The following is a 20,649-nucleotide window of genomic DNA, read 5'->3' on the forward strand; positions in this document are numbered from 1 at the left end:
GAAGTCCCCTCCCCTCCCCCTCCCCTCCCCCCCACTGTTAGCTGGGACAGCGGCCCTGACAGTCAGCCTATTACAGTGGTTGGTGGGAGCCAGGCCCTGGTTCGGCCCCACCAGGCCCCCACTGCCATGGCCTCTGAGTGGCGGCTGGCCCAAGCCCAGCAGAAGATCCGTGAGCTGGCCATCAACATCCGCATGAAGGAGGAGCTCATAGGCGAGCTGGTCCGCACAGGTGAGGGGGAGGGTTTTTGGGCTGGCCTCCCACCTGAGGGTGGTTAGGAGCGGGGTCCAGGTGGCATAGGTTTGGTAAACCAGCTCAGTTTCTTCCAGATATGTGACCTTGAGCAGGTAGGATAATGCCTCTGTGCTTCAGTTTTCTCCTCTCTGAAATGGAGATAGTAACTGAACCTGCTTTATAGGTTGTTGAAATGAGCTAATTCAAGTGAAGTGCTTAGGCTGGCTTTCAGGAAGCATTAGTTCTTATTATTGGGTTGGCTGAAAAGTTCGTTCGGGTTTTCAAACGAACTTTTTGGCCAACCCAATATTATTATCAATTGCTGTGTGTCAGGCACCACACTGGGCACAGAATCTCCTGGTCCTTGGGAGCAAACAGCGTCCCCAGATCATCTACGTCTACTACTGGTGATACTGGTGAACGAGCAGGGGATGATTTTTGGTGGTGACTAGTTGAGCTTTTTAATTTTAATAGTTATAATTTTATTTATTCCAAAATGCACTGGGAACAATTTCAAATAGACATATGAGAGTCCCTATCACCAGATTTAGCATTTCCAAGCTTTGCTCGCATTTGTTTTATCTCTCCCTTTTTTCTTTGCTGAAATATTTTGAAGCAAATCCAGGACAACATGTCATTTCATCCCTACACCTTTCAGTATGCCTCTTTTTCAACATTTTAACCAAAATGCCATTAGCACATCTAACAGAACTCATGCCCTTTCAATGCCCAGAGCAGAAGCAGCTCTACAGCAGTGTCTGTGTGCAGCTCCGGGCTTGTCCACACATTATATTTGCACGTTAGTTCTCTGAAATCTCCCTTCTCTCACCTTTACACAGTCATCCTATAGAATGTTCCAAACTCCAAATGTTCTGGGTTTTGTCTATTAGCTTCCTGTGGTGTCATTTAGCTTGTCCCTCTGTCCTCCATATTCCCTACAAATGGAAGTTAGTTCTAGAGGCTTAGTTGTATGCAGGCTCAAGTTACATATTTACTTTAGCATGTGTTAGTTAAAAGTAAAACAAGTAAACCTGTATTTTCCCTGGGTCACTGCTATGGATAAGGCTAATTTAAAAAATGTGTCAATTTAAAGAAAAATATTAAGTAAACCACAGTTCTAGGGGTACAGAGTTGTGGCAAAATCCATGTAGGTGTCCAGGGCTGACAGAGGTCTGGAAAAGCTCCCGGGGGAATGAACTACAATGCTCTTCAGGCAGAGGGGCTGTGCTGACACGACCCTCGCCTTTTCTTCCAGGGAAGGCGGCCCAGGCCCTGAACCGCCAGCACAGCCAGCGCATCCGGGAGCTGGAGCAGGAGGCAGAGCGGGTGCGGACTGAGCTGAGTGAAGGCCAGAGGCAGCTGCGGGAGCTTGAGGGCAAGGAGCCCCAGGACGCCAGCGAGTGTTCGCAGCTCCAGGAGTTCCGCAAGAGGGTTGCTGCCGCTCAGAGCCAAGTGCAGGTACTGACCTGTCCGGACCCTGGGGGTGGTGGTTGCTGCCTCCCAGGCTGGGGTTCTGGGATCAAGACATGTGAGCCCTGGAGCCCAAGCTCACTGTGGAACCTGTGGGTGCTCAGGCCCTCGTGCCCCAGCCCCGGCTGGTGGCACTAACGCCCTCCTGGTCTCTCAGGGTGAGGCTGGCATTAGGTAGAAGCTGGCGGTGCTGGGAGTCGGCTCAGGTTTAAACACAGCAGAGGCAGGGAGGTGGGGCCTGCCCGAAGACCATCTAGGAGACCAGTGAGGGTGAGGGGTGGGCATCGGGAGAAACCAGCCTTCTCTCCTGCAGCTCCTCCCGCCTCCCTCCATCTGTCTACCCTTCCAGTTCTCCATTTACCCGCCTCTCCAAACCATCATCCCTCTGTCCATCCACCCATCAGTCCATGTGTCTATCTAATCCATCCATCCGATTGTCCTTTTATCAGTTGGTATGACTAACTGTCCGTTTATGTGTCTATTCATTTGTCTTTCTATTCCCCTTGATGGACCCTTGCATTATCTGTCCATCCTGTTTTGTACCTTTATATGATCCCATCATCTGTCTGTCCACCCACCCTGCCATCCATTCTTTGCAGCTGTCCATCCATTATTCATTCCTTCTTTTCTCAGTTCAGGTGTCCAAGAGACCATACAGTAGAGTGATTAAGAGCACAGGTTCTGGAGCCTGTGCTCTTTGTTTGGGTTTGAATCCCAGCTCTGCCATTTACTAGCTTTGTGTCTTTGGTCAAGTTTCCTAGCCTCTCTGTGCCTCAGTTTCCTAATCTGTTAAGTAGGAAACCTTTAAAACCTTTTCATCAGATTGTTAGGATCATTTAGTATACTGAGAGCACTTGATGTAGCGCTTAGTACGTAATAAGCATCGTAGTAGCTTGACATTCTTATAATTTTGATATTTTAATTAGTTCGTCATCCATCTGCCTGTTTTCCCTTCTGTCTGTCCCTCTATGTGCCGTTCTTCTGTCCTGCCTGCCCTTGTTGAGTGCCCGGCACCATGCCAGGCTCTCGGCAGCCCCCACGCGTGGCCCAGCAGAGGCTGTGTTGGTCCCAGGTGCTGAAAGAGAAGAAACAGGTGACAGAGCGGCTGGTGTCGCTGTCGGCCCAGAGCGAGAAGCGGCTGCAGGAGCTGGAGAGGAATGTGCAGCTCATGCGGCAGCAGCAGGGGCAGCTGCAAAGGCGGCTTCGTGAGGAGACAGAGCAGAAGCGGCGCCTGGAGACAGAGATGAACAAGCGGCAGCACCGTGTCAAGGTCAGGCGCTTGGGCGGTGGGGTGCCTGTGTCCCAGCCAGGAGGCCAGGTGGGGCACACAGCCAGGGGAGCACTTACAGCCACGTGACCTTATAAAGCGGCTCACTTGGCTTCCCTGAGTTTGATTTTTTACTTGAAAATGAGGAGAGTTATGGGAAACTCAGGGCTAGGGTGAGAATTCAGTAGGATGAATTATATAAGGGGACTGGCATCTTGCAAATGTTTGCTTCTGTTTGCGGGTCCCCAGCGAGACTTGGGGGTGGCGAGGCTGGGGGTTGCTGCACAGGGCTGTCTTGGGAGCAGGGTAGGCACTCCTTTGGGCTTGGGGGATCACCGGCTCTGGGAGGATGCGGGTACCACTCACGGCCCTGCCCACTGAGCTTCTCACCCTGCACATCCCCAGGAGCTGGAGCTGAAGCACGAGCAGCAGCAAAAGATCCTGAAGATCAAGACAGAAGAGATTGCGGCATTTCAGAGGAAGCGGCGCAGCGGCAGCAACGGCTCTGTTGTCAGCCTGGAGCAGCAGCAGGTGGGGCCTGGGCTGAGCCTGCACCCCCAGGGGCACCCACAGCCTGGCTGGGCAGCCTGGCCAGTTGCTAGAGTCCCCGGGGGGTCAGATGGTGGGTAAACCATTCTCCCCACCTGACCTGGGTGGCCGCCTGCACCACCCACGCAGCCAGAGGTGAAAGCTGAGTTCCCTCCCCGCCTCCACTGTCCCTCAGAAGATTGAAGAGCAGAAGAAGTGGCTGGACCAGGAGATGGAGAAGGTCCTACAGCAGCGGCGGGCGCTGGAGGAGCTAGGGGAGGAGCTCCACAAGCGGGAGGCCATCCTGGCCAAGAAGGAGGCCCTGATGCAGGAGAAGACGGGGCTGGAGAGCAAGCGCCTGCGGTCCAGCCAGGTGAGGTCCTGCCAGGTGAGGCCCTACCCGATGAGGCCCTGCCATGGGAGGCCCTGCCAGGTGAAGTCCAGCAAGGCGAGAGCCTGCCAGTTGAGTTTCTGCCGGGTGAGGTCCTGCCAGGTGAGATTCCATCAGGTGAGGTCCTTCCAAGTGAGATCTCTCCATTTGATAACACTGCCAGGTGAGTTCTAGACAGGTGTGGTTCTTCTAGGTGATGTCCCTGCCAGGTAAGTTCCAGCCAGGTCAGGCTATATCCTATGGATCTCTCAAGAATTCTAGGGCTTTAGGGTGTCTGTGATGCAGGTGCTGCTGTGTGGATAGAAGAACCTCTCCAAGTATCTATCCCACAATTCATTTTACCTCATTAACCACCTGCTCTGGACTGTGCAGGCAGAACAGGGAACCACAGGTATGGAGAGGTGGTATGGCCGGAGTGGAAGAGCCTTCACTGGCACTGGAGGCAGATGAACCTGGCCCCACCCAGCTCTGCTAGGCTTCATTGCCTCCTCTTGAGCAGGAAGCTTCTGAGCCATACCTTCCTCCTCTGTCAGATGGAATCACAGTGTGGTCATGAGGATCAGAGAAGGCGTATGTCACACACAAAGCCCAGAGCCTGTTCCAGGAGCGGGTGCTCAGGCTAGATGCCCACAGGGTTCCAGACTCACTTCTGCCCTCATGGAGTCCAAGAGGATTCAGCTGGATTATCTGGAACTTCCCTCGGCCACTAGAGCCCTTACTTCCTCCCACATCAGGTTTCCAGAAGGGCCTTTGGGATTTGGCCACTGATTTCCCATAATTCCCATCGCAAGCTGGAGTCACGTCATCGCCGTAACAGGCCACCACCATCCCGCTCTGTTTCTGCCCGGGTTGTTCCCTCCTTGTCAGAACTGCCCTTTCCTCAGCTTGTCTGTATCCTCCTTCCAGGCCGTCTCTGGGGGCCCCTCTTCAGAGGCTCGGGTCCCATAGGTGCCCACTCCCCGGCTTATGCAGAGCTGAGAGTCAGGCCTCCCGCGGAGCAGCACTCCTCAGCATCCTGTGGTGGGGCTGGGCCATCCCTGTCGCCCTGGGGAGGATGGGGCCTGCTTCTTCCCTAATCACTAGCTGTGCTGCCCACAGGCCCTCAACGAGGACATTGTGCGTGTGTCCAGCCGGCTGGAGCACCTGGAGAAGGAGCTCTCCGAGAAGAGCGGGCAGCTGCGGCAGGGCAGCGCCCAGAGCCAGCAGCAGATCCGTGGGGAGATCGACGCCCTGCGCCAGGAGAAGGACGCGCTGCTGAAGCAGCGGCTGGAGATTGACGGCAAGCTGAGGCAGGGCAGCCTGCTGTCGCCTGAGGTGCGCCCTGCGGGCTGGCCCTGGCTGCCTGCTCCACGCTGGGTTGCGGGCCTTGCTGCGTTCCTCCCGGGTGTTAGCCCACCAAGAACGCACAGAACTGGCCCTCCCCCCCACCGCTCCAGCCCCCATGTCTGGGACACACGGCTGGGGCCTGGCTGCCCTCGGTCCCGCCCAGCTGGACTCTGGACTCGTTCCACGTCCTGCGGCACGTTGACCTCGTGTATGTATCACGAGCTCACACCTCTCAACTCCCTAATGTGGGATGAGAGTTGGGACCATGTCAGCACACCTCAGCCACACAGGTTTGCCCTCCTGACAGCAGAGAAAGCCCATGTTAAGAGCAGCGGACTTCAGCAGATCCTGGGTGCCTCTGTGGTCCCAGCACGCCTTCCCTTCAGTGCAGGGTCTCCCGAGTGCAGGTCACGCCAGAGGCCATGTGCTCCAGAGGGCAGCCTCTTGGCGAGCCCCAGCCTCCTGTACCCCCCCGGGCTGAGGCTGAGATGGAAGTGTCCCTGTTCCTGCTGTAGTGGCCAGGGGCCCCTCTCTCCATGTGCTGACTCTGCGCTAGGACGAGGGGACACGTACGGGCTGAGTCATGGCTGCGTGTGACTGTTGCAAGCCTGCCCGGGACCTGTTCAGGGAGCGGGCGTTCCGTGGAGCAGGAAGCCAGCGCTCCACCTCCACACGTCCCATGTCCCCGCAGGAGGAGCGGACGCTGTTCCAGCTGGACGAGGCCATCGAGGCCCTGGACGCTGCCATCGAGTACAAGAACGAGGCCATCACGTGCCGCCAGCGGGTGCTGCGGGCCTCGGCCTCCTTGCTGTCCCAGTGCGAGATGAACCTCATGGCCAAGCTCAGCTACCTCTCATCCTCGGAGACCAGAGCCCTACTCTGCAAGTACTTTGACAAGGTGGGTCACTGGCCCACGAGCCCCTGACTCCTCCTCTTGGAACTCAGTGGGAGAAGGTTGATGATGTTGGTGGCTAGTTGGCCAAATACGTGCTGCCCCTGGTTGAGGATCCCCTGGGTGAAGGGAGCCGGCACTGGGGCTGAGCCTGGCTGGGCCTTGGGACAGGTGGTGACGCTCCGAGAGGAGCAGCACCAGCAGCAGATTGCCTTCTCGGAGCTGGAGATGCAGCTGGAGGAGCAGCAGAGGCTGGTCTATTGGCTGGAGGTGGCTCTAGAGCGGCAGCGCCTGGAGATGGACCGCCAGCTGACCCTGCAGCAGAAGGAGCATGAGCAGAATATCCAGCTCCTCCTCCAGCAGAGTCGAGGTGAGGCCCAGGCCTGCCCCAAAGGCCGTGGTGACTGCTGCCTGCCCATAGCCCCTTGCCACCTGTTTCTGCCTTTTCCCTCCAGACCACGTTGGTGAAGGGTTAGCAGACAGCAAGAGGCAGTATGAGACCAGAATTCAGGCTCTGGAGAAGGAGCTGGGCCGCCACATGTGGATCAACCAGGAACTGAAACAGAAGCTCAGTAGTCTGAGTGCTGCGGGCCAGAGCAGGGGTAATTGTTATGTGCTGTCACCAAGCTGGCCAATGCCTTGCCCTGACGTCAGGTTTTCTTTGTTTTGGAGAAAGCTTAGAAACCACTCTAACTTCAGCTCTTGGGTCATTTCACATGTTGCTTATTGCACTGGGGCATTGGAAAGCTAGGACTTCAGGAAGGTGCTGCTACTCCATTTCTGACAAGGATGTTGTTATTCCCAGTGACAGGTGGGGAGAAGAGGACCCTGTGTCCGGAGAACAGACAAGCCCCTGGAAGTGAAGATGAGCCCCACCCGGCACCTGAGCCTCTGTGGCAGCCCCCCGTCACTGAGGGTGTGCCCCGCCCCCGTGAGGAGATGCGGGACTTGGTACATGCCCCGTTACCATTGACATGGAAACGCTCGAGCCTGTGCAGCGAGGAGCAGGGTTCCCCTGAGGAGCTACGGCAGCGGGAGGCCGCTGAACCCTTGGTGGGGCGGATGCTACCTGTGGGTGAGATGGGTCTGCCCCGGAACCTCGGGCCCTTGCCCAAGCCCCGGCGGGAACTGCGAAGGACCAGCCCAGGGATGATTGATGTCAGAAAAAACCCCCTGTAGGCTCTTGGGGCAGAGCTGGGCTTGGAGGGAGATTTGGAGCCTGCTGAAAGTTGTGATGTCAATGCTCCCTTCTGTGAAGGAGTCTTTACCTCAAACTCTAAATCAGGTCCTGATTTTTCTAATTGGAGTCAACAAATTTGGGCCACAGCCCAGAACTGTTTAAAAAAGATGCAGATTCCTACCATTCATTTCCTTTAAGCTGCAATACCCAATTGCTACCTTCTGGCTTTTTAAAAAATTTTTATTTCATATTAGAGTATAGGTGATTTACAGTGTTGTGTTAATTTCAGGTGTCCAGCAAAGTGATTCAGTTATACATATATCCATTCTTCTTCAGATTCTTTTCCCATATAGGTTATTACCAATTATTGAGTAGAGTTTCCTGTGCTATATAGTAGGTCCTTGTTGATTATCTGTGTTATATATAGTAGTGTGTATATGTTAATCCCAAACTCCTAATTTATCCCTCCCCTTACCTTTTCCCTTTGGTAACTGTAAATTTGTTTTCAAAGTCTGTGAGTCTGTTTCTGTTTTGTAAATAAGTTCATTTGTATCATTTTTTTAGATTCCACATATAAGTGATATCATATGATATTTGTCTTTGTCTGACTTACTTCACTTAGTATGATAATCTCTAGGCCCATCCATGTTGCTGCAAGTGGCATTATTTCATTTTTTTATGGCTGAGTAATATTCCATCATATATATGTACCATGTCTTTATCCATTCCTCTATCGATGGACATTTAGGTTGCTTCCATGTCTTGGCTATTGTAAACAGTGCTGCAATGAACATTGTGGTGCATGTATCTTTTCAAATTATGGTTTTCTCCGGATATATGCCTAGGAGTGGGATTGCTGGATCATATGGTAGCTCTATTTTTAGTTGTTTAAGGAACCTCTATAATGGTTGTGTCAATTTATATTCCCACCAACACTGTAGGAGGGTTCCCTTTTCTCCACACCCTCTCCAGCATTTATTGTTTGTAGACTTTTTGATGATAGCCATTCTGACTGGTGTGAGGTGATACCTCATTGTAGTTTTGATTTTTATTTCTCTGAACATCTTTTCATGTGCGTTTTGGCCATCTGTATGTCTTCTTTGAAGAAATGTCTATTTAGCTGTTCTGCCCATTCTTTGATTGGATTTTTTTTTTTTTTATATAGAGCTGCATGAGCTGTTAGTATATTTTAGAGATTAATCCGTTGGTGGTCACTTTGTTTGCAAATATTTTCTCCCATTCTGTGGGCTGTCTTTTCATTTTGTTTATGGTTTCCTTTGCTGTGCAAAAGCTTTTAAGTTTAATTAGGTCCCATTTGTTTATTTTTATTTTCATTACTCTGGGAGGTGGATCCAAAAAGATATTGCTGTGACTTACGTCAAAGAGTGTTCTGCCTATGTTTTCCTCTAAGAGTTTTATAGTATCCAATCTTACATTTAGGTCTTTAATCCATTTTGAGTTTATTTTTGTGTATGGTGTTAGAGAATGTTCTAGTTTCATTCTTTTATTAATGTGTGTATCTGTCCAGTTTTCCCAGCACCACTTACTGAAGAGACTGTCTTTTCTACATTGTATGTCCTTTCCTCATTTGTTGTAGATTAATTGACCATAGGTGCATGGGTTTATTTTGGGGTTTTCTATCCTGTTCCATTGATGTATGTGTGTGTTTTTGTGCTAGGACCATACTGTTTTGATTACTGTAGCTTTGTAGTATAGTCTGAAGTCAAAGTGCCTGATTCCTCCATCTCTGTTTTTCAGGATTGCTATGGCTATTTGGGGTCTTTTGTGTTTCCATACAAATTAAAAAAATTTTTGTTCTAGTTCTTTGAAAAATGCCATAGGTAATTTGATAGGGATTGCACTGAATCTGTAGATTGCCTTGGGTAGTATAGTCATTTTGACAGTGTTGATTCTTCCAATCCAAGAACATGGTATATCTTTCCAACTGTTTGTGTCATCTTCAATTTCTTTCATCAGCATCTTATAGTTTTCAGAGTACAGGTCTTTTGCCTCCTTAGGTAGGTTTATTCCTGGGTATTTTATTCTTTTTGTTGCAATGGTGAATGGGATTGTTTCCTTAATTTCCCTTTCTGATCTTTCATTGTTAGTGTATAGGAATGCAAGAGATTTCTGTGCATTAATTTTGTATCCTGCAACCTTACTGAATTCATTGATGAGCTCTAGTAGTTTTCTGGCAGTATCTTTAGGATTTTCTATGTATAGTATCATGTCATCTGCAAACAGTGACAGTTTTAGTTCTTTTCCAATTTGGGTTCCTTTTATTTCTTTTTTTTCTCTGATTGCTGAGGCTAGGACTTCCAAAGCTATGTTGAATAAAAGTGGCAAGAGTGGACATCCTTGTCTTGTTCCTGATCTTAGTGGAAATGCTTTCAGCTTTTCACCATTGAGAATGATGTTAGCTGTGTGTCTCTCATATGTCATATTTTAATTCTTTATTATGTTGGGATAAGTTCCCTCTAGGCCCACTTTCTGGAGAGTTTTTTTTATCATAAATGGGTGTTGAATTTTGTCAAAAGCTTTTTCTACATCTACTGAGATGATCATATGGGTTTTATTCTTCAGTTTGTTCATGTGGTGTATCACACTGAGTGATTTGCAGATATGGAAAAGTCCTTGCATCCCTGGGATATATCTTACTTGATAATGGTGTATCATCCTTTTAATGTATTGTTGGATTCTGTTTGCTAGTATTTTGTTGAGGATTTTTTTTTATCATCAGTGATATTGGCCTGTAATTTTCTTTTTTTGTGGTATCTTTGTCTGGTTTTGGTATCAGGGTGATGGTGGCCATATAGAATGAGTTTGGGAGTGTTCCTTCCTCTGCAGTTTTTTGGAATAGTTTCAGAAGGATAGGTGTTAACTCTTCTTTAAATGTTTGATAGAATTCACCTGTGAAACCATCTGGTCCTGGACTTTTGTTTGTTGGAAGTTTTTAAATCACAGTTTCAATTTCAGTACTTGTGACTGGTCTGTTTATATTTTCTATTTATTCCTGGTTCAGTCTTAGAAGGTTGTACCTTTCTAAGAAGTTGTCCATTTCTTCTAGAGTGTCCATTTAATTGGCATATAGTTGCTTGTAGTAGTCTCTTATGGTCCTTTGTATTTCAGTGGTGTCAGTTGTAACTTCTTTTTCGTTTCTAATTTTATTGATTTGAACCCTCTCCCTTTTTTTTCTGATGAGTCTGGCTAAAGTTTTATCAATTTTGCCTGTCTTTTCAAAGAATGAACTTTTAGTTTTATTGATCTTTTCTATTGTTTTCTTTGTTTCTATTTCATTTATTTCTGCTCTGATTGTTATGATTTCTTTCCTTTTACTAACTTTGGGTTTTACTTGTTCTTCTTTCTCTAGTTGCTTTAGGTATAAGGTTGGGTTGTTTGAGAATTTTTTGTTTCCTGAGGTAAGATAGCATTGCTATAAACTTCTCTCTTAGAACTGTTTTTGCTGTGTCCCATAGGTTTTTGATCATCGTGTTTTTGTTGTCATTTGTCTCTAAGTATTTTTTGATTTCCTCTTTGATTTCTTCAGTGATCCATTGGTCGTTTAGTAACATATTGTTTAGCTCCATATGTTTTCACTTTTTTACAGGTTTTTTTTTTCCTGTAATTGATTTCTAATCTCAGTGTTGTGGTTGGAGAAGATGCTTGATACGATTTCAATTTTCTTAAATTTATGGAGGCTTGCTTTGTGGCCCAGCATATGATCTATCCTGGAGAATGTTCCATGCATACTTGAGAAGAATGTGTATTCTGCTTCCAGATGGAATGTTCTGTAAATATCAATTAAGCCCATCAGGTCTAACGTGTCCTTTAAGGCCTGTTTCCTTACTAATTTTCTGTCTGGGTGATAATGTCCATTGATGTAAATGGTGTGTTAAAGTCCCCCACTACTGTTGAGTTAATGTCAATTCCTCCTTTTATGGCTGTTAGCATTTGCCTTATATGTTGAGGTGCTTCTATTTTTAGGCCTATATATTTATAATTGTTATATCTTCTTGGATTGATCCCTTGATCATTATGTAGTGTCCTTCTTTGTCTCTTGTAACAGTATTTATTTTAAAGTCTATTTTGTCTGAGTATTGCTACTCCAGCTTTCTTTTGATTTCCATTTGTATGGAATACCTTTTTCCATCCCCTCACTTTCAGTCTTTATCTGTCCCTAGATCTGAAGTGGGTCTCTTGTAGACAGCATATATATGGGTCTTGTTTTTGTATCCATTCAGCCAGTCTATGCCTTTTGGTTGGCTCATTTAATCCATTTACATTTAAGGAAATTATCAATATGTATGTTCTTATTGCCATCATGTTTTGGATTTGTTTTTGTAGGTCTTTTTTCTTCCCTTCCTCTTTTGTTCTCTTGTGATTTGATGACTATCTTTAGTGTTGTGTTTGGATTGCTTTTTCTTTTTGTCTGTGTATCTATTGTAGATTTTTGGTTTGCGGTTACTGTGAGGTTTTGATATAGCGGTCTATATATATATAAGATTGTTTTTAGTTGCTGGTCTCTTAATTTCAAATGCTTTTCCAATATCCTGCATTTATATTCTCCTCACAGTGATGGTTTTGATATCATATTTGTGTGTGGATGATTTTCTACCTTTTCAGTATATTTGTCTTTACTGGTGAGCTTTCCCATTTGTAATTTTCTTGTTTCTAGTTGTGGCCTTCTTTTCTGCCTCAGTAAGTTCCTTTAGCATTTGTTGTAAAGCTGGTTTGGTGGTGCTGAATTCTGTTAGCTTTTGCTTGTCTGTAAAGCTTTTCATTTCTCCGTCAAATCTGAACGAGAGCCTTGCTGGGTAGAGTTAGAGTATTCTTGGTTGTAGGTTTTTCCCTTTCATCACTTTAAATAAATTATGCCACTTCCTTGTGGCCTGCAGAGTTTCTGCTGAAAAATCAGCTGAAACTCCCTTGCATGTTATTTGTTGCTTTTCTCTTGTTGCTTTTAATATTTTCTGTTTTTCATTTATGTCAGTTTGATTAATATGTGTCTCAGCGTGTTCCTGCCTGGGTTTATCCTGTATGGGACTGTCTGTGCTTCCTGGACTTGAGTGTTTCCTTTCCCAAGTTAGGGAAGTTTTCGGCTATTATCTCTGCAAATATTTTCTCAGACCCCTTTTCTCTTCTTCTGGGACCACTATACTGCAAATGTTGGTGCATTTAATGTTGTCCCAGGCTCTGAGACTGTCCTCATTTCTTTTCATTCTTCTTTCTTTATTCTCTTTCACAGCAGTAATTTCCACTAATCTGTCTTCCAGCTCACTTATTCGTTCTTCTGTCTCATTCTGTTATTGATTCCTTCTAGTGTATTTTTCGTTTCAGTTATTGTTCATCTCTGTTTTTTAAAGTTTCTAGCTCTTTATTAAACATTTCTTGTATCCTTTCACTATTGTGCCTCCATTCTTTTCCTGAGATCTTGTTACCTTTACTATCATTACTTGGAATTCTTTTTCAGGGTGATTGCCTATCTCCACTTCACTTAGTTGTTCTTCTGTGGTTTCATCTTGTTCCTTTGTCTGGAACATATTTCTGTGCCGTCTCATTTTGTCTAACTTTGTCTGTGGTCTCCGTTTCTCAGGCTGCAGGATTTTAATACTTGGTACTGGTACCTACCTGCTGGTGGGTGAGGTTGGTCTAAGAGTCTTGTGCAGGCTTCCTGGTGGGAGGGACTGGTGCCTGCCCACTGGTGAGTGGAGCTGGGTCTTGTCCCTCAGGTGGGCAGAGCCATGTCAAAGGGTGTTTATAGGCTATTGGCTCTGGATGACTTTAGGCAGCCTGTTTGCTGATGAGTGGGGCTGTGTTCCCACCCTATTGGTTGTTTGGCCTGAGGCATCCCAGCACTGGAGCCTGCAAGCTGTTGGGCAGGGCAGGGCCAGGTCTTGATGGCCAAATGGCAACCTCTGGGAGAGCTCACACCAATGAGTGTTGCCTGGGGCATCCACCACTAGTGTCGTTGTCCCCACAATGGGCCACAGCTGACCCCCACCTCCCCAGGAGATCCTCTAAGAGCCACAGGTAGGTCTGGTCCAAGCTGTAATGGAGTTACTGCTTTGTCCTGGGCCCCAGTGCTTGTGAACATTTTGTGTGCTAAGAATGGAGTCCCTGTTTCCCCCAGTCCTGTGGAGCTCCTGTACTCAAGTCTAGCTGGCCATCAAAGCCAAATGCTCTGGGGGCTCCTCCTCCCAATGCCAGAACCCCAGGCTGGGGAGCCTGATGTGGGGCTCAGAACTTTCACTCATGTGGGAGAAACTCCACAGGTATGGGATTTGATTATATCACTAATGTGCCCCTCCTCCTGTCTTGTTGTGGCTTCTTCTTGGTCTTTGGGTGTAGAATATCTTGTTTGGTAGGTTCAAGTCTTTTTTGTTGATGGTTGTTCAGCAGTCAGTTGTGATTTTGGTGTTTTTGTGAGAGGAGGTGAGCTCAAGTCCTACTCTGCCATCTTGTCTCTCTCCTTCTGCCACCTTTTGGCTTGAGTTTCAGAAGGATGATTCTGGTCTCACGCTGATGTGTGTGCTGTTGGTTCTGAAGTTCAGCCAAGGCTTGTCACAGAACAGTCAATGGCAACAGGGTTGTGGTTTAAATGGTCTTATGTATATTGCAGGGGGGAGGGGACTGAAAAGCTTAGTAGTATCAAGTTTCGAAAACCATTTTAAAATAAATGACAGTAACCTCTGAAGGGAGAAATGGGAGTTTTCACTTAGAGTTTGATTTACAAGATCATAGTAAGACTCAGGTTTGGGAACACAACAGGCTTGAAAGTTTTTCAGAGACCATGAGACTGTTGAATCAGCTCTGTTAGCGAAGCTCCTGGCCAAGACTTGACAGCAAACTGGTCCACGGGGTGCTCTGGGCATATCCACGACTCAGGTGAGTCTCCCTGTGAATGGTGGGAACTGTGCCAGGGACTAGCTGACTCTCGGGGCAGACCTTGAGATGTGGCTGCTCCAGAAACCACTAGAGCTGGACCCTGGTCACATTTAACCTCAGGCTGGAATGTTATACAGAAATGCACTGCATGCCAAGTAGCTAGAGATGATTTTATTGTTACACAGGGAATGCAAAAGATTTATTCTGCCCCCATGCCAGTCTTCCGTTTGGTGGATGCTGCTTCCACCTCCAGGCACTGCCTCTGTCTTGGGCTCCTGGCCTATAGCAGCTCTGTGAGGGACTGATGTGTAGGGGTCCTTCTCCCATTTCGTAAGTGAAGCAGAGTGGTCTGAACTTGCCATGGTCACAGCTGGGGTGGGGTGGAATGGGATCCTGATCTTAACAGTTCCTTGTCTGGTTCCTGACTCCCAGGCTGCCTCTGAGTTACACCACCAGCTATACCACCTTACTAAGGTAGGGCAGGCATTGTGGGTTAGGGCTGGGCTTGGAGGTGGACAGACTCCACAAGGGGGATTTGAAAAGTTGAAGGCATTCACGTGGGAATCTGAAAGCTGATCATGGTAAAGGAGGCTTGGGACCAGGCCCCAGTTTCTTTATGCCCATGGGGACCTGGCTGACCTCACCTTCATGTTTTAAATTTCCTAAGTTCCATTAAGCCTTGGTTATTCCTGTTTCTGTGCAGCAAACTGAGGATTACATATGATGAGCAGACCAGTAGGGCCCTGGCTCAAATGAACCGAGTTTCTGGGTACATTACTAAGAATTCTTTTAAAATACATGTCTGGAATTCCTTGTACGTCCAGAGAAAACTGCTGTCAGAGCACTTCTGTTAAGAAGTGCAGTAGCTCTGGGCAGGCTCAGTAGTGTTTGTAGTTATAAGTCCCCCAACCAGTTCCATCCTGACTAGCTAATCAGCTTCTTCCGTGTGTAAGTTCTGCTGATGGGACGTCTCCTGGAGAATGCTCGGCTGAAAGGAGAGTCTTCTGCCGTGGGGGAGAATACATCCACATCCTCATCTAGAAAAAGGCAGAAAGACTTAGCATACAGGAAGTAACTGAGAACAGAACAAAAGAAAATGGGCTTCAACTGCAGAGGGTTACACGTTAAGATGGACTTAAAACCAGCATTGCTTGTAGGTTCTCTCATCCCACAGACACGCTACCTATACTATTTCAAGGCCCTCTGCCCTTACCGTCAGCACGGAGCTGACAGCAACAAGTAATTGTGAAAACGCAGAATACCTGTGGCACTTCAGTTTGATACCATGCAGTTCTTTTTGTCTCAGATCTGTGGCGGTTTTGCATGATTTCTATCATGGTCTTGAGGAAAGAGAGCCACTGAAGAGCCCCACCTCCTGCACCCCGCTGCAGTTCTAGCAGAAGGAGGAAACCTCTCTAACCAGTGCAGCTAACAGGGTGAATCCCGTTCTTTCCAGGTGGGGTCGAGGGGAATCCTAGGGTCTGAAGGCTGATTATAATAGCCAGTCCGTTCTCAGACTGAATGTATGGAAACACGGGTAACCCCCGAGGGGAAATGACTGGCTCTGCACACACCACCTACCACTCGTGCTGCTTTCCCCTCAGATACCAGCGACCACAGACGAGCAGGACGTGATTGTGTGCCAGCTTCTGTCACTGTCTTCAAGAAGCTGAAGTAATTTGGTAGGATGTTGAGGGGTTTTTTGGTTCAAATACACATAAGTTCTAAAGTGGTATTTCTCTGGGAAGGGCACATGACACTGCAGGGATAAAACCATCCCAAACTGTGGCAGTCCCTACGACTCCTGCAAGATGCAAGTGCCTGAAAACCCCGAGCTAGCTTGGGATAGAGCTAACCAAAGGATAGACGATTGATCCTGGTAACATCTTTAGGACCTTCAACAAATTACCTCTGGTGTCTTTACACTGAGAGGAGGGTGCCTTCCCGTGGAACAGCAGCGGAGAGTGGGTCAGCGCCTGCAGACCGCTGGCAGAGAGGCAGCTCCGCACGGCACAGCCAGGAGGCGGGGTGGCACCTGCAGCAACGGCACGGTCAGCACAGCCCGCAGCCCTCACAAGGAAGCCCCAGCCATCCCAGTAGGCGTCTCTACAGTGCCTCCTGGCCAACACACCCGACAGAGCTGCACGGCAGCCAACTCACCTGAAACAAACACCTCGTCGCCTGCCATGGAGGGGAGCTGTCGCACACCCGTGCCTGGAGACCTGTCTTCACTCTTACTGACTTGGGAGTCTCCTCTCTGCTTGTCACAGACTCTTTTGGTTTGACACTCAGCCTCCTCCTTGGCAGAAAGGAGTCTCTTCCGAGATCCCAACCCAAACTGTCCCCAGGAGAAGGCTTCCTCAGCCTTAGGCTCACTGTCCCTGGGAGGTGACTGGTCTGGCAGCTGACACACCCCCTCGAGCTCAAAATCCCCCAAGATGGGGGTCTTGGTGATGCTGAGTTCAAGCCCTCGCTCCTTCCCCTCCGGCTCCAGCAGCGACACGCCCCCAGGAAGGTCTGTACCGACCTCGCTCCTCCCAGCAGAGGAGCTGAGGCTGCAGTCCACTGCCCTCTTCCGGCGGGGCCAGTCTTTAATTGTGTCAGGAGTTGTCTTCCCGCTGTGCTTGGGGGATGGTGTCCAAGGAACCCCGATTTCTGTCTGAAATGGAGAGGGGGTACTAGAGGGGCAGCGGGTGGGGGTACAGGACTGGCAGATATAGGTCTGTCCCCCGCTCTTGCCGGGGGTGCCGTGCGAGGGGCGAAGGCAGGGGGGCGACAGGTAGGTGGCTTCGGGTTTGCCTGAGGACTTGCTGGCCCTGGGCACGCTGAGACCAGGGAGGCAGCTCTCCTCTCCCAGAGAGCTCTCCTCCCTTCGCAGGGGCTCGGCTTCTGACAGACAGCTGGGGTCTATCTTTTTAATTCGAAGCTTGGGAAGGCCAGAAGCTTGCATCTCCAGCTCAACCTCATAGGTCTGTGGGCTGGCAGAGGCTCTGGAGGGCCAGGCTGATGCCTGCAGATTCTCTAGTTGTGCGGCAGCCTGGCGCTGCTTCCTGTCTGCGGTGCAGCGCAGGTCGTAGCAGGGTGTCAGGGGAGAGCTGGGCCCAGAGGAAGGAGAAGAGGGAGGAATCCCGGGGTTACACAGAGACGGCTTCTCATAAGTACCCATCCTTGACCCCTCACCTTCTTCCACTGGTGAAACGTTGCTTTTTAAGTTATCACTGCTATGGTGCTCAGCAGCTTCATCCAGGAGAGTGAGATACTCCGAGTCTCTTGCAATAAGCAAAGGAGAGGATGTATGCCAGTGACTCCCAAAGCTAGTCCCAGGGTAACTATGTCTTTCAGGAGGAGATGGAGGAGAGAGGGTCTCTTCCTTCTGGTTCTTTCTAGCATCTGTGATGGCAGCTGGGTTATCAGTTGTGGCAACTCTCAGAACAGCAGAGCTGTTAGGCTGGCCCTCCTGGAAGTTTCTTTCTGTTTTAGAAGTCTTTTTATGCCTTTTCCCAATTTTAGAAGGGGGTGGAGGCGGTAGGAGGTCAGATCTAGCTATCTGTGAGGCTTTGTGGGGAGTCGAGGGAGCAGGACAGGAGGGAGATGTGGCTACACTGGGTGATTTCTGGGCCTCCTGCCAATCCAGTTCTCCAGAGGGAGGAGATTCTATAGAAAAATTCCCAAATGGAGTCTTCTCGGAAATACCACATGAAGGAGAGGGAACAGGTTTCTTTGGAGAAGTCAGAGCTGTGTTCCCTGGTTTCTCTGGGGTTCCGACAGCATCATTCCATGGCTGCACCAGCTTCTCTGCCTGAGATGCTCCGGAGCCACGGAGGAGTTGGCGTTTCTGACTTGGAGGTGTGCCCACGAAGGCAGCTCGTCTTCGGACCCCCAAGGCTGCTGCCCTCAGAGAGATTCGAGGAGAGTACTTGCTGGGAGTCAGACACTCACTTCTGGTCTGGGCAGTTGACGAAACCAGGGCTGCCGGACAGGAGGTGCTTTCTGGACTGGAATTCACCAAACGTGGCCAAGCAGAATTCTGCAAAAATCTAGGTGGCTGGCCACCTTGTCTTTGGGGAGTTCTCAGTATTTTTTCAAGAGGAGAGTGACCTTCTGCCAGGGAGTGTCCTTTCTGAGGAGTGGCTTTTCGTCGAGATGGCGAATGCCAGCCGTGTGAGGAGTCTTTTAAGAACTCCTTAAAAATGACCTGTTTGGCAGGGGTCATTTCTGCAGGGGATTTTTGCAGCCTTTCAGGAGTGCGCAACGGAGTTCGTGGCGTATGAGGGAACTTTCTTGGTGTAGCTTTAGAAAAGACTGGAGATTTCCAGCAATTCTTCTCAGGAGTCTGTAAAGAAAAATGCTTATTTCAGTGCTTGAACATCATAACCCATATTCTCTGAAGAGTGTTTTAATAATGTCTAAGATGATTAAAAAGTCAAATTTGGAAGATTTATATAGTCAGCCAAAGGAATGATCTTAAGTTGGATTTCGTATAGTGACACGTTTCCACTTCCAAAACATGACCCAGATTTTACATGTCCACTTTTTCTAGCACCAAGCGCTGTATCCAATCTTAGTTTCTTCTCCTAAGACAAATAGTTTTAATAATTTGCATACTACAGCCAAAACATGCTTTGCCTCTAACTCTAACTCTGTCACTCCACTACTCACAGCTATCTTCTTCAATGAGACAACTATTTCTGATCTTTGCCTAAAGTAACCTTTCGGAGCCACATCACCTGCTGTTGATCTGCATTCAACATGTGCTTTTAAGTACCTGCTATGTGCTAGGCAATGTGTGTGCGGGAGGAGGCCCGGGGGGATGAGGTGGAACATGGAATATATGGATATATAAGGCACAGCCTCAAAGATAACATCTCAGAAAGGAAACTCTCCAGCAAAAAACTTCCCTTCTTTCTTGCAAAAATGCAGTTAAATACTCCAACAGGTAAGGAGGTCCAACACCTATTGTTTAATCTTACCTGATCATCTCAAGGGAGTCCTGGTCTAGTTGGCATTTCATGTGGGATACAGACAGATATATAGTATGGCCAATGCAATGACAGGGGCACGCATGGAACAATGTGGGAGCACCAGGAGGGTTGGCTATCTAACCCAGCAAAGGGGAGAAAGAGGGAACAGGAATAGCGAGTCAGGTCTTAAAAGAATGGGTGTGAGCAAGTGAAGACAAAAGGTGGGAAAGTGGGGGAGAGGGAACTTCAGGCATAGAAAACAGTGTAAGCAAAGGCACAAAAGCAAAAAACAGCAGTTGTGTGCATCTGAGGCTGCTGGAAAGGTGGAGTGTGAAGCAGAGATGGCTGAGCAGGGATCAGATCATGGAGGTCCTTGCCTGTCCACGGAGGAGAATGAACATGGTCCTATAGATCTGTGGTTTTCAAACCCTTCCCCACAGTTCCCTCCATATCCTCCTCCATCCTAAGCAGTTTTTGGGTTTCCAAACAAAGATTATTATCTTTGAACACAGGGTTCCATTTTAGGAAAACTTAGAAAACCCTGCTTTAACAGATGAAGAGTCTATAGAGCTTCAAGCAAAGTGATGTGGTCAGAGGAGCGTCCACTGGGGTCACAAAGGTCCCTCTGACCTCTGGGGACAGGATGAATTTGAGAGAGAAGAGGCTACTGAAGTGTTCCAGGCAGAACTGAACTAGGGCAGGAACTGCAGGGATGGAGAAGAGGGAATGAGTATGAGATAGTTTGTCAGTAAAATGGGCAGGACTAATTGAGTAGCCAGGCCTGAGGAGAGGGGGAAGTCCAGGATGACTCCCAGGTTTCTAACATGGGTGACTGGATCGAGTGGGCAATCTAACAGAAACAGATGAATGCTACTGCACATTTCAGAAGGATATATACGTAGTGTCCAATATAAATGGAAGATGAAGCCAAGAGAGTAGGGCGAGATCTTTCTATCTCCTCCCTGCCACCTTGGCCTCAGCCCAACTGCTACCTAAGTCCCCATACACCCAATAATCGTTCATTCAAGTCAACCCCAACCACCTCAAATCTCTGTTATTATCTTCTCTTCCCTACTGGACTCAGTGGTTTTCCTTGTCCACGACTACATGCTCCCCAAACTATACTATCTGAAACATCATCGTAATTTTATACCTGATAAGCTATAGGTATTTCAGAATCCAATGTGTTTCCTGAAGGCCTTTTAATTCGAGCTGAACCCTTCTCAGAGGGACTGATCATCTCAGACACTGCCCCGAAAAGAAGCCTCTTGGGAGACTGAATACTTTGGATTGGAGAATTTTCTCTTTGGTCTGCAAGTCAAAAACAGTTACAATATTTCATCCTTTCTCAACTCCTGCGCCCCCCCACCCGCCTCCCGCACCAAATACCCATAAAACAGCCAGTCCATATGAGAAAGATGATAATTCTTTTAGAGCAAATAGGGGCAGATCCCACCTAATTATGACAGCCGTCCAATAATTGCTGCCTTCTTGAATTTTAACACTGCATATCAAGC

The 20,649-nt window shown here is 48.3% G+C and overlaps 2 protein-coding genes across 7 annotated transcripts in view; one reads left to right on the plus strand and one right to left on the minus strand.

Moving 5' to 3' along the window:
• Nucleotides 1–7,601, plus strand: part of KIF7 (kinesin family member 7) — a 15,002-nt gene extending 7,401 nt beyond the window's left edge. The window contains exons 9-18 of one of the 5 annotated variants that reach the window (XM_027089088.1): nt 77–229; nt 1,488–1,690; nt 2,775–2,972; nt 3,375–3,500; nt 3,694–3,870; nt 4,987–5,202; nt 5,906–6,112; nt 6,278–6,476; nt 6,562–6,708; nt 6,912–7,601. In XM_027089088.1, coding sequence (XP_026944889.1) covers nt 77–229; nt 1,488–1,690; nt 2,775–2,972; nt 3,375–3,500; nt 3,694–3,870; nt 4,987–5,202; nt 5,906–6,112; nt 6,278–6,476; nt 6,562–6,708; nt 6,912–7,285 — 2,000 coding nt within the window. In that variant the 3' untranslated portion in view covers nt 7,286–7,601. Of the gene's footprint in view, nt 1–76; nt 230–1,487; nt 1,691–2,774; nt 2,973–3,374; nt 3,501–3,693; nt 3,871–4,986; nt 5,203–5,905; nt 6,113–6,277; nt 6,477–6,561; nt 6,709–6,911 lie in introns of those variants that run through there. The other 4 variants (XM_027089089.1, XM_027089090.1, XM_027089093.1 and 1 more) reach the window with 4 other exon arrangements.
• Nucleotides 7,602–14,323: 6,722 nt separating this feature from the next.
• TICRR (TOPBP1 interacting checkpoint and replication regulator) overlaps nt 14,324–20,649 on the minus strand; it is a 51,017-nt gene continuing 44,691 nt past the window's right edge. For both annotated transcript variants that reach the window (XM_027089087.1, XM_027089086.1), the window contains exons 19-22: nt 20,286–20,443; nt 16,332–18,504; nt 16,081–16,206; nt 14,324–15,208 (exon numbers count right to left, since the gene is read on the minus strand). In XM_027089087.1, coding sequence (XP_026944888.1) covers nt 15,096–15,208; nt 16,081–16,206; nt 16,332–18,504; nt 20,286–20,443 — 2,570 coding nt within the window. In that variant the 3' untranslated portion in view covers nt 14,324–15,095. The remainder of the gene's footprint in view (nt 15,209–16,080; nt 16,207–16,331; nt 18,505–20,285; nt 20,444–20,649) is intronic.

Source organism: Aethalodelphis obliquidens, unplaced genomic scaffold (assembly GCF_003676395.1).
Source record: "Aethalodelphis obliquidens isolate GAN/ISIS:26980383/991018 unplaced genomic scaffold, ASM367639v1 scaffold65, whole genome shotgun sequence".
Classification (NCBI taxonomy): Eukaryota; Metazoa; Chordata; class Mammalia; order Artiodactyla; family Delphinidae; genus Aethalodelphis; species Aethalodelphis obliquidens.